Source organism: Gekko japonicus, unplaced genomic scaffold (assembly GCF_001447785.1).
Source record: "Gekko japonicus isolate JY-2015 unplaced genomic scaffold, Gekko_japonicus_V1.1 scaffold4021, whole genome shotgun sequence".
NCBI classification, from domain to species: Eukaryota; Metazoa; Chordata; class Lepidosauria; order Squamata; family Gekkonidae; genus Gekko; species Gekko japonicus.
In genome coordinates this window covers 48349-60742 of record NW_015173259.1, presented here as the reverse complement: position 1 = coordinate 60742, position 12394 = coordinate 48349, and the positions used below count along the sequence as shown (strand labels likewise).

General features: G+C 52.6%; 1 protein-coding gene across 1 annotated transcript in view; it reads right to left on the bottom strand.

Moving 5' to 3' along the window:
- Positions 1 to 6: 6 nt before the first annotated feature.
- LOC107120160 (far upstream element-binding protein 2-like) overlaps positions 7 to 12394 on the bottom strand; it is a 45835-nt gene continuing 33447 nt past the window's right edge. Inside the window, exons 13-23 of the mRNA XM_015422807.1 lie at positions 11768 to 11868; positions 9339 to 9480; positions 9177 to 9229; positions 8842 to 8957; positions 7286 to 7374; positions 6998 to 7192; positions 4146 to 4223; positions 3849 to 4009; positions 3530 to 3607; positions 3233 to 3388; positions 7 to 205 (exon numbers count right to left, since the gene is read on the bottom strand). Coding sequence (XP_015278293.1) covers positions 197 to 205; positions 3233 to 3388; positions 3530 to 3607; positions 3849 to 4009; positions 4146 to 4223; positions 6998 to 7192; positions 7286 to 7374; positions 8842 to 8957; positions 9177 to 9229; positions 9339 to 9480; positions 11768 to 11868 — 1178 coding nt within the window. The 3' untranslated portion in view covers positions 7 to 196. The remainder of the gene's footprint in view (positions 206 to 3232; positions 3389 to 3529; positions 3608 to 3848; positions 4010 to 4145; positions 4224 to 6997; positions 7193 to 7285; positions 7375 to 8841; positions 8958 to 9176; positions 9230 to 9338; positions 9481 to 11767; positions 11869 to 12394) is intronic.

The window sequence follows — 12394 nt, the reverse complement described above, 5'->3', positions numbered from 1 at the left end:
GGGGGGTCTGGAGATTTGGATCTGACTTCTTTTAAAGAGACGCGAAGGCGGCGTCGGCCAAGGTCTGCCCGGAGAAGGCCAGCGAATCAGCGCAACAGGCCGGCTTCCCTTCCCACCCCGCTGCTTCCTGCAGCGGGCCACCTCTCGCCCCCCAAAAACAAAAAGATTCTCAGAGATGGGGAGGTTCACATTCAACTCACTGAGCCTGTCGGGAGAGAGGAGAGAAGAAGCAGTGCAAAGGTTAACTGAGGATGTATTGCCGCCAAAACTGGAGAGAGAGAACTCATATTGTAGCATTCCCCCATTGAGTTCTGGTTCAATAAAGTTTGGGACCTCTTTTATGACGGAAAACATTACGGATCACATTCCTCATGGGCAGTCGCCTAACCACCCGACTGGACAGACTACACCCAGATTGAACCCCTGAGCATCGCCAAGTAATGGAGAACCAGGAAGTGCCCAGAGGGTGTTATGTATTGAGCCTAAGCCATCCCTGAATGTGGACTTTGAACTGGGTGAGCTTACTCCCCAAGGACAATAGCTGACCAGGATCCTGGAATTGACCAATAGATAAGCAGTGTGATGTAAATAGCCTATCCCGGGGGGAGTGTGTGTGTGTGTGGGGGGGAGTGTGTGTGTGTGGGGGGGAGTGTGTGTGTGGGGGAGTGTGTGTGTGTGGGGGAGTGTGTGTGTGTGGGGGAGTGTGTGTGTGTGGGGGAGTGTGTGTGTGTGTGTGTGGGGTGTGTGTGGGTGTGCATGGATATAAGCAGGGCTTCGGTCCTGCTAGGGTTGTCTTATGTTCTCCTGAAATCACTTAATAAACTATGAGCTAATCACTACACGCGTCTAGAACCCAGTACATTTCAGAACTTTTCCCCAAACAACCTCGTTTCTCCCCCAAAATGGTTCCCATTTCTAGAATCTGCAACATGTAATGATGTCCGACTGTACAAGGAGATTTATCTAAAGTTAGGTAAAGGTAAAAGTTCCCTTGATCAAAAGCCAGTCGAGTCCGACTCTAGGGTTGCGGTGCTCATCTCCGTTTCAAAGCCAAAGAGCCAGCGCTGTCTGAAGACGTTTCCGTGGTCATGTGGCCGGCATGACTAAACACCAAGGCACACGGAACGCTGTTCCCTTCCCACTTAAGTGGTACCTATTTATCTACTTGCAATTTCTTACTTTAGAACTGCTAGGTTGGCAGGAGCTGGAACTAGAGACAGGAGCTCACTCCGTCATGCGGCACACTCGGGTCTCGAACTGCTGAACTACCGACCTTCCACAGCCTGCAGTTCAGCGTCTTAACCACTTGAGTCACCGCGGCTCCTTACTATCTAAAGTTACTTTTCACTTAATTATCTATTACACCTTTCAGACATCTATTCTTTGAGCGCGCTGATCACGCTCAGTCCTCAGTATCTTTAGTAATTCTGAAACATTAGGAAAGCTCTTACTGTCACTTAAGATTTGTATTATACACAGTTTAGCACTTTTAACTCTCCTCCATTAGATGTTCTCATGTACTGTGATTGGACAAACAAACTATGTATAGCTGCGAAAGAAGGAAGCTGGTTTATCTGAAATGTCTAGCAGAAACGGAAGTGTTTGCATTAAACCGAGACGGGGGAATCCGCTTAACTTGCGCACTCCGCACAGGCTGCGGGCCTGACTTAGCCGTCCTCTTTTTCGTTACGCTCAGCTCCCAGTTTGGCCTCCGTTCTCATCTTATCTCCGAACACAAATGAGCTACTTACGCTGTCCAGCCGGTGGGAAGACAGAGGCAGAGAGGCCAATCTTGAACTCAGGGCCCCTCTGGTGCCTGAAGAGTCCAGAGGCAAGCCTACGCAGAAGCTGAGCTGAGCCTTGACCTCACATACTTGGCGTAGTTTTCTCACTGATATTCAGGGCTGTGCGCTCCGTGCTCAAAAGCAATGCTCCCTCTAAGCTGTGGGGTCTTGGAGCAAAAATTCTACTCTGTGAGCTACTGGCATGAATTAGTTGGCTCTGGAGCCATCCTTCTTGAGCTAAGACAAAAACGTGTGAGCCAGAGGCTAAAAAACGGTGATCTAGCTCACACTAACTCAGCTTAGAGGGAACACTGCTCAAAAGCCCAACGACTTGTGTCTCTGGCTTGCACGTAACTCCCCCCTCCCTCCATTCATTTGTAGTATTTAACTTTTATAGAAACTTGGCAGGGCCAGGTAGGGGTTTCCCAGCAGGGCTTCAGACTGGCCACTGGAGATTTGATCGACTGGGAAGATTTTTTTTTTAAAAAAGGTGTTTTGGCGCCCACCACAGCATGAGCACCTTTGCTGGAGGTCAGCAAATTTGATGGAGGTCACTTTTACACAATATGTTCGTACCAAAAGGCAACCTGTCAAGTAGAGCTACTGCCTAAAATGCTGAAGAGTTACTGTTGGAGTGATGCACGACCTCACTCCCTGACATTTTGTGGTTGACCCCGCCTCCCGCGGCAGCCATTTTGTGGTTGGCCCCGCCTCCCATGGCAGCCATCTTGTAGCTGTGCTCACCACCTTGTCTCAAGAGGCCAAAAGTACCTGCAGGCTTTAAAAGGGTGGGGAATCAATGCTCCCTCTAAGGTGTGGAGTCCTGTGAGCAAAAATTCTACTTTGTGAGCTACTGGCATTAAAGCTGTGAGCGAGCGATTGGGCTGCGGCATCAATTAGTTCACTCTGGAGCCATCCCTTCCTGAGCGAAGGCAAGAATGTGTGAGCCAGAGGCTAAAAAACTGTGAGCTAGCTCACACTAACTCAGCTTAGAGGAAACACTGGTCACCACCAATGCTCCCTCTAAGCTATGGAGTCCTGTGAGCAGAAATTCTACTTTGTGAGCTCCTGGCATTAAAGCTGTGAGCGGGCGATTTGGCTGCTGCATCAATTAGCTTGCTTTGGATAAAGTACCTCCCAGGGAAGGCTAACTTTCTAGCTGACACCCTCTCTCGCCTCCCACAGCACGCCAGTCAGCATGATGAGGTCACAGACACTGTTTCCCCCCCCGCCCAGTTAGGAGGGGCAGTAATGACAGGGGGGGGGGCGAAAGCGGGGGGGGGGGGGGGGGGAGGAGATTAAAATCCCAATTGCTCCGAATGACAAAGAAAAAAGGATTACACATAATTTCCTGCCCCCGGGAGTTTGGCTTTAAGCCCGGCACTGTACATTTCCTGCGGGCGGTTCCCCAAGAGAAGGGCCCTGCCGGGTACCCTTGAGTAACTCACCTGCTGTCCCTGCTGTGTGGGCGGTGGCACCGGCCCCCCGGCCCCAGGCGTCTGTCCGTAGTAGGCAGCTTGTTGTCTGTAGTATTCTGCCCAGGCCGCACTGTAGTCTGGCTGAGGGCCTGGGGGTGCCGCTGGCCCTGCTGCTCCTGTAGCTACCTATTTTGCTTTCCCAAGGGGAGAGGGGGAGGGGGAGAGAGAGAGAGGCTCGATCAGGCAAAGCCAATGCCAACCCCCGGCCCGGCCTGACGGCAGAAGCACTGCAACCAACTCCCCAAGCCGCCCTGGCACCAAACTCACCCTGCTTCTTATAATACTCTTCCCAAGCTTTCGTATAGTCCTGCTGCGGTGGAGCTCCGGGCTGCTGGGGCTGCTGGCCTGCAAGGGAGGTCAAAGGAGAACGGGGTGTGGGTCAGGCAGAGCTCTCGACTGACCCAGAGGGAGTCTTCCGCTCCCAGTCTTCCCTCTAAATTCCGTTGGAAATGTGTGAGGTGCAAGGTCGAGATTCCAGTCATTATAGGGTTAATCTGTTTTACCTTGTGTACTATTGTTTAGACTGATCTGGAAGGGAAACTTGGCTCAGAGCCAATGGGAAGAGAGCCCGTGAAAAGTAACTCACCTGCTGTCCCTGCTGTGTGGGCGGTGGCACCGGCCCCCCGGCCCCAGGCGTCTGTCCGTAGTAGGCAGCTTGTTGTCTGTAGTATTCTGCCCAGGCCGCACTGTAGTCTGGCTGAGGGCCTGGGGGTGCCGCTGGCCCTGCTGCTCCTGTAGCTACCTGAGCTGCTTTCCCAAGGGGAGAGGGGGAGGGGGAGAGAGAGAGAGGCTCGATCAGGCAAAGCCAATGCCAACCCCCGGCCCGGCCTGACGGCAGAAGCACTGCAACCAACTCCCCAAGCCGCCCTGGCACCAAACTCACCCTGCTTCTTATAATACTCTTCCCAAGCTTTCGTATAGTCCTGCTGCGGTGGAGCTCCGGGCTGCTGGGGCTGCTGGCCTGCAAGGGAGGTCAAAGGAGAACGGGGTGTGGGTCAGGCAGAGCTCTCGACTGACCCAGAGGGAGTCTTCCGCTCCCAGTCTTCCCTCTAAATTCCGTTGGAAATGTGTGAGGTGCAAGGTCGAGATTCCAGTCATTACAGGGTTAATCTGTTTTACCTTGTGTACTATTGTTTAGACTGACCTGGAAGGGAAACTTGGCTCAGAGCTAATGGGAAGAGAGCCCGGGAAAATCTAAGTCTGTTTACTAGCAATCATTGGTTACTGTGTTTGGGTGACTTCCTTCTAGGGAAGAGAGCCCAGGAAAATCTAAGTCTATTTACTAGCAATCATTGGTTACTGTGTTTGGGTGACTTCCTTCTAGGGGTCAAGAAGAAGAAGAAACTCCATTGTTGTGTGTGACCATGTGTCTGTAGCTGTAAAGATGTGAAAATGTAGCTCTAGATATCTCTTTTGTTTTGTAGCTTTCCCTGTGAACCTTTCCCTTATAAATAAAGCTTTTTTACATAGAAAGAAATGTCTCCTCTCCAGTGAAGCAAAGATCCATTGTAAACTCTGAGTATTTAAGTAGTTTTGCCTATTTTTGCAACAAATCCCCCCCCCCCACTGAGCAGAGCCGTCCACATCCCGAGCAGAATAGAACCGCTGTCATCTTAAAACGAGCAACGGGCAGCGCAAGGCCCTGCGTGGCTCCAGGTTGCTGCTGAGCAGGGGGCGTCCTGTGTCCATGAGCGACCGCTCATGCCCACGGCTTAGAAGGGAACACTGGCCTCCCCTACAGGATTTGGATGCTGAGAGTAAGGCCTTTGGAGGCCGCTGGTAATACCACCAGGGCTCGAGCAGACAAGACAGGATGGGTGGTCGCTGGGAACAGGCCCAGGGTGGGAGGGGAAGGGCCTGGTCTCCAATACTACACTCAGGTCATCTCCAGAGTGTGGGGCAACAGTGGCCAACTTTGGCCTTCCCAGGGCTGTAGCCAGGACTTTTTAAGTCAGGGGGCATCTAGATTTCTTAGGGGGCACTGGCTAACCAAATTAAAGGAATACCCGGCTCCTTCCCCGCATTTTCCACAGCTTGGGGGCCCTGGGCTGGATGGGAGGTCGTGGGGGGGGGCCCCTAGCCCCGAGATGCCCCGCTGCGGCTACGGGCCTGGGCCTTCCTCTCCTTCTGAGCAGAGTGTGGCCAGTAGGGGCTCATCAAGAGTGGAGATGCTCACCAAGAGGTGTTAGTGCCCCTCTGGCTTGAGACTCACAACACGCTCTGCAACCCCACCCTCTCCCAAGACAGGGGGATTTACCGAACTACTGAAATGCTGTTACCGGCCCTGAGCCTGCTTGCAGGAAGGGCGGGTTATAAATATGAATGAATGAATAAAATGATCAAGGGTCACCGCTATTGCCTTCCAAACTGGAGAAGTTCATCATACTCTCAATAAGACGTTACGAAATTACAAGGCGCACCCGGATATAAACTCATTTCATCCCAGTCTTCCTCAGGAGTACTCCTATTGTATAGCAAGGTATCAGCCTCTTGAAACCTTCGCTGGACGTTTTCAAGCGGAGGCTGGACGACCCTCTTTCAGGTATGTTGTAGGGCAGTGGTGGCAAACCTATGGCACGGGTGCCAGAGGTGGCACTCAGAGCCCTCTCTGTGGGCATGTGTGCCATCGCCCTAGCCAGGCCCAGACCACCATTAAAGTGTCGAATTCTCTGCCAAATAATTTTAAGTAAATGAAAGCATTTGGGATTGCTTTCCTTACTTTGTTTGGATCCTCTTAAGTTAATGTATGAGTTGTTTTTTCTAAAGTAAAACCTCAGTATTCAGGTCAAATTGCCGTGTTGGCACTTTGCGATAAATAAGTGGGTTTTCGGTCAGTTTGGGCACTCGGTCTCTAAAAGGTTCGCCTTCACTGTTGTAGGGCTATCTTTTGGCTATGCTCCTGCAGAGTGCAGGGGGTTGGGCTAGATGACCTGCAAGGTCCCTTCCAGCTCTAACATTCTACGATGCTATGAAACAGTTCAGTGTCTGTTAGGAGCAAACCAATGCTTAACGTCTTCTTTATTTTCTGTACTTTATGATCTGGTTCCACTTCGAGTGTTCGTATTAGGAGCAAGTCAGCCTTGTCTCTTTAACAAGGTGAACAAGCCTCCTATATTATGCTGGCTGAAATGCTCCATGAGAACACCGTAAAAATATTTATAGTAGTAGCACCAGTCCTCTTTTCTGCTGGCTAGAAGCCCTCAATTTGAAAGGCGGCTGGCAGAATGGTCTCACTCAAAGGCTCTTTACTAAATGTTCTAGTCACTCATGTCACAGTGTTTGTTGTATTTTCCTCATGGATACCTGAGACCAGTGTTCCCTCTGAGCTGCGTGAGTGTGAGCCAGCTCACATTTTTTTACCCTCCGGCTCACACATTGTTGTCTCGGCTCAGGAAGGAGGGCTCCAGAGCAAACTAATTTATGCTGCAGCCAAATCGATCGCTCACAACTTTAATGCCGGCAGCTCGCAAAGCAGAATGTTTGCTCACAAGGCTCCACGGCTTAGAGGGAACATTGCCTATGACCCCCTCTTGGTTTTTCCCGAACTGGAGAGAAAGCACCCCCCTCCCCCCAAGTCAGAAACCCTGGGGAAAGCATCAAGCCAGGCTGCCTGAGGGACTTGGGCTCTCGCCCTCCCCGCAGTGGAGCTGAAGGGATTCCCAAGTTAAATGCCAGCGGGAAACTGGGGCACAGAGTGTTTCGCCTGCCCAGCCAGCCAGCCCCAGAGTCACTTACCTAGCTTTTTATAGTACTCCTCCCATGCTTTAGTGTAGTCCGACTGTCCGGTGGGGGGCGGCTGGGGTGGCTCCCCTTGCACGGGTGGCGCCGTGGGGGCGGGCGGTGCTCCCGGAACCGGACCGGGAGGCTGCTGGTAGTAGTGCGAATAATAGGCCGCCCAAGCCGCGTTGGGGTCCGCGGCAGCCGCTTTACCTGGAAAGGAGACAACGCAGGGAGCTGGACGCTTCTGGCCCCCTGCGACGGCCTGCGGATCCTGGCCCATAAACGGGGGACCGCTGTACTCACTTGGGTCATGAGGGGCCGGCGGCTGCCACTGGGGGTAGGCGTTCCCCCAGCCTTGGGGCGGGTACTGTGGAGGCGGCGGCCCACCTGGGCTGGAGAGAAGAAGAGGGGAAGGGTCACTGGCGGTTATTTTCTGCAGGTGCGACTGGATAAATGAAAGCCTCCAGAGTCCTCGGGGGTGGGAGATCTGTGGCCGGCCCACGGCACCTTCTAGAAAGTGGGTGTGGCCAGTGTTCCCTCTAAGCTGAGTTAGTGTGAGCTAGCTCACAGAATTTTAGCCTCCAGCTCACAGATTTTTGTCTTAGCTCAGGGAGGAGGGCTCCAGTCCAGAGCAAACTAATTCACGCAGCAGCCGAATCGCTCGCTCACAACTTTAATGCCAGCAGCTCACAAAGTAGGGTTTCTGCTCTCAAGACCCCACAGCTTAAGAGGGAGCATTGCTTGTGACCAGTGTTCCCTCTAAGCCGAGTTAGTGTGAGCTAGCTCACAGTTTTGTAGCCTCCGGCTCACACATTTTTGTCTTCGTTCAGGAAGGATGGGGCTCCAGAGCAAACTCTTTTACGCAGCAGCCAACTCGCTCGCTCACAACTTTAATGCCAGCAGCTCACAAAGTAGAAATTTTGCTCACAAGACTCCACAGCTTAGAGGGAACATTGGCGTGTGGCCCTTGCCCAGGTGGATTAAAATGACGATGTAGATTAAAATGACAATGCTCCAGCGGCAGCGGCCATCACAGTCCCAGGGTAATCTTTAATTAATTAATTATTATCATCATTTATAAGTTTTCTGAATCGCCCAACCCCGCACACAGGCTCTGGGTGGTTGACAGCATTGAAACAGATAAAAGACAATCGTGACAATCGTGATAAAAATGATTACGATGCACTAATAAAACCACCAGTCCAGACGGCGATCAAACCCCCTTTTTTGCCGGCGGCCGGACTCTCTGCGCGGCAGGGCGGAGAAGGGGAAGCGGGGCCAAAAGTAAAGAAGTCTTTGCCGTCACTGCCCCCAACCAAAAGCCCGGCGGAACGTCTCTGCCTTGCAGGCCCCGGTGGGATCGCGTCAGATCCCACACGGCCCTGATGTCGCTCGGCAGGGAGTTCCACCACGTCGGGGGCCAGGACCGAAAAGGCCCTGGCCGAGGACAGCCAGACCTCCGGGGGGGGTGTGTGTCGGCAGTACCTCGCTACCAGTTGATCTCAGCGCTCGTCTGTTCTTTAATTATTCCTTAATTACCCCTCTTCTCCCTTGTGCTTATATCTATGGCTCTGCCTCCTGCAGCAGCCGTTGTGCCTGACATCACGTGTCAGACTTCCAAAGGTCCCCACACGGGCTCAGAGATGCTGGGGGATTGAACCCGGGACCCTCCTGCAGGCCAAGCGGATGCTCTGCCACGGAGCCACGGCCCCTCCCCTCCCACAATTAGCAGCATGCAGGATTCTCTCCACCTCCGAGTCCCACAGAGACTGTGAAAGCTAGAAAACGTCCCCGCCACCTCCAAGCGGAACAGAAACCGGCCGACGGGGAAGGCACGCTCGCGCAGCCCTGGCACTTACTGGGGAGGTGCTGTAGGCGGCCCTTGGTTGAAAGGCCCGGGGTTGAAGGGGCCCATTGGTGCTGGCCCCGGGGGGCCCCCAGGCCCAGGCCCCGGTCCTACAGGGCAGAGCGGACCCTAAGGAAGCAAGGAAACAGGTTGAAGTGAGACCCGCCGTACCTAAATATTTGTCAGACACTAGGTGGGATGCACATGCAAAAGCCACAGAAGCTGTTTTGGAAAGTTACAGTGCTATCACTGATATCCTCAGTCATTCATACTCTGACATTAATGGGAAGGGGGAAACCAGGCTTCAAGCTAGCAATCTTTTCGGCTCCCACGCATCGGGCCGGACACATGCTCGATCTGATCTTTGCGGTGCTGGTTGATGGCTTTGACGTTTTCTCCTCCTGGAAGAGGCCATTATTGATCACGGGGGGGCTGATATCTTAGATCCCTGCCCTGATTACAGCTGCCTCAAGACAGCTGAAGCAAAGCTGAACGGCACAAGACACTCACCTCTGCCAATAACCAGCCCACATTTGTGAGTGGGGATCGAGAAGGTCATCTCTCCTCCAGGAGGCCCCCAATTACCCTGGCCTCGGCCACGGCCACGGCCTCCAGGCGGCATCCCTGAGCCCGGGGGACCTGGTGGCCCACTCTGTAAAACAGCGACAAGAGTTCCTTTTAATGGGGGAAGGAAAACTAGAACCAAGGGTGATTACGCACAGCCTTTAAGAACAAGAAGAACCACAAACATTTCAGTCAAGGATGGGCACAAACCAATTCTTGCCGTTCGGCAAACTGATACGAACTGGGAGCTCAGTTCATGAACCGAACCAGTTCGTCTCAGTTAGTGACCCCTGCCTTTCCACTCCCTGCTGCTTTTCACGCAGAGTCATTTAAACCTCTGCTTTCTACTCTACGCGAACTGCCTTAAAATTTGTGGGTGTTCGTGGTGGCTCTTGAGTTCATGAACATCGCCTTGCAAACCACAAACGGGTCAGAATTCGCCACGAACTTTTGTTCGTGAGCCAGTCTGTGCCCACCTCTAGTTAGTTCTCAGGATGCAGTGCGCATGCTGGAGAGCGGTGCCCCTTTGAAGCGCATTCTGCAGAACCCTCAACGAGAAGCTCGGCAACGGGAAACGAGTCCCCGGGAAAGACAGCCTGCCCAGCGCTAACGAGGTCTTCCAATGTGGGCCCAAGAGGAAGCGCTGCATATGTTACACGATACACTCTTAGAGAAAGAGAGGTAACAAGCTTTCGTTACAGGACTTCTCTTGCTGGTCGAAAGATACTTTTCATTTCGGGCGGTCTTAAAATAAGTTCTTATCCTGGTTTCTAAGAAACTGTGAAATGCTGCACTGGTTTCAATTGTTTCTTTGGAACCTTTACTGTACTCCTTATAATCATTTTGTGTGGTACTGAGATATAAACCCACTTTGAGAGATTTTGAAGTGGGAAGCCAACATATGAATAATCTAAGCGGCAAAGCTCAGGAGGCCTGGCTACCACCAGTGCAGACCGCAGCAAGCCCCCGAATTCTCTGCAACATGCTTGGGGGAGCAGTGCCATAAATGAAAGGAAACAGCAGTCCCTGGAAATCTTCTTATAGGGAACAGAGAACCTTCTCAGTTCTGTCTGAGAGACCCAAGTCATTGCTAGGGAAGAAAACTGTACTCAGACGTGGATCCAATCTTAGAAGAAGAGGAGATTGGGTTTCTACCCTGCCGCCCTTCACTACCCAAAGGAGTCTCAGAGCGGCTTACAATCTCCTTTCCCTTCCCCTCCCCACAACAGACACCCTGTGAGGTAGGTGGGGCTGAAAGAGCTCTTTAAGAACTGCTCTTTTTTCAAGGACAGCTCTTATCAGAACCATGGCTTGCCCAAGGTCATCCAGTAGCTGCAAGTCGGGGAGTGGGGAATCAAACCCGGCTCTCCCAGATTAGAGTCCTAGAGTCCGCACACTTAACCACGACACCACACTGGCTCTCTTCGCCAGGGGCTAATAAAAAGGTAAGGTCCTTATTGAGGTGATGCTCACTCAGTGGCTCGGGAGGCACCCACGGCTCTTGGACGTGCCACCTGTGGCCCTTCTGAGCCCCGTCCCCCCAGGTGGCCACCTGCCCCATGTTCTAGGTAAGTAGGCAAGGCCCCTAGGCTGGGGGGGATGGAGCATGTAGTTCCCACCTTGAAAGTGCCACCACCAGAGGAACAGGCCGGCTGCAAGCCTCCCTGAGGGGCAGACCTGACGCCAAGGACAGCACCTGCAAAGGTGACTGTCCAACAAGCCACGGAGTGAGTATCCCTGCTGGTTGTGTGGGTGTTGCGTCTGTGTTAAGTGTCCTCCGGCTGCTCCCAACTTATGGCGGACCCCGTGAATTACGTGTCCTTCGAAATGTCCCCCCATTAACAGCCTTGCAAACGGGGGGCCGTGGCTTCCTGGATCGAGTTCAATCCAACTCCAGTTGGGTCTCCCCCTCTTTTCCTGATGCCTTCCCGCTTTCTGAAGCATTCTTGTCTTTCCCACTAAGCTTCAACATCTTAGTTTGGTGTCGTGGTTAAGTGCGTGGACTCTGATCTGGGAGAAACGGGTTTGATTCCCCACTCGTCCCCATGCAGCTGCTGGCGTGACCTCCTTGGGTCAGTCACAAGTTCTGTCAGAGCTGTTCTCTCAAGAGCTCTCTCAGCCCTGCCTACCTCACAGGGTGTCTGTTGTGGGGAGGGAAAGGAGTTTGCAAGCCGCTCTGAGACTCTGAGCGAAGGGCGGGGTATGGATCCAATCTCTTCTCCTTCTTTTTAAAGCATGGGAAGATCTGACCAAGGACTTTTTAAAAACGACTTTTTGAAATTTATTCAACGGGTACGTAAGACGTTTTGGATGGCCGTTCTGTTTCCTTGAGGCGACCCCCCCCCCAACCAACATACGCACAGGGTGCTTCATACCCGGAGACTTTGGAGGAGGTCATTGATAATCCTGGCGGCGTGCTCACATCTGTCCGGGGGACCCATAATGTGAGCAATTTTCTCAGGTCCCGTCCCGTCATCTGCAATAGGAACCGGATGGAGGAGATCAGAAGGCCCCCCCCCCCCCTCGTCTAGGTCAGGGGTGGCCAAACTTGCTCAAGGGGAGAACCGCACAGAATAAACGTCAGATGTTTGAGAGCCACAAGTTAGGAACACACGTTTTTATTGAAAAATATGCAAATTTGCATGTTAGGCTAAAGAGACAACCGCCTTCTCTGAGCCAAGCAAGTCTGCCGGTGTGGCGGGGCTTGGAGAACACATTCAACTTTAGGTGGGGAGGGAGGAAAGAAAGATAGAAAGAAAGGTGGAAAGAAAGAAAGAGAGAAAGAGAGAGAGAGAGAGAGGGAGGGAGGGAGGGAGTAGATGTGGAGGGAGGGAGAAAGGGAGAAGTGGAAAGAAAACAACTTTAACTTTAAATGTGTCCTCCAAGCCCCCCACGCAGGCTGGCTTGGAGAAGGGATTTAAAGAGACAAATACCGCCTCTGAGCCAAGCCAGTTTGCCGGTGTGGCGGGGCTTGGAGAACATGTTCAACTTTAAGATGGGGA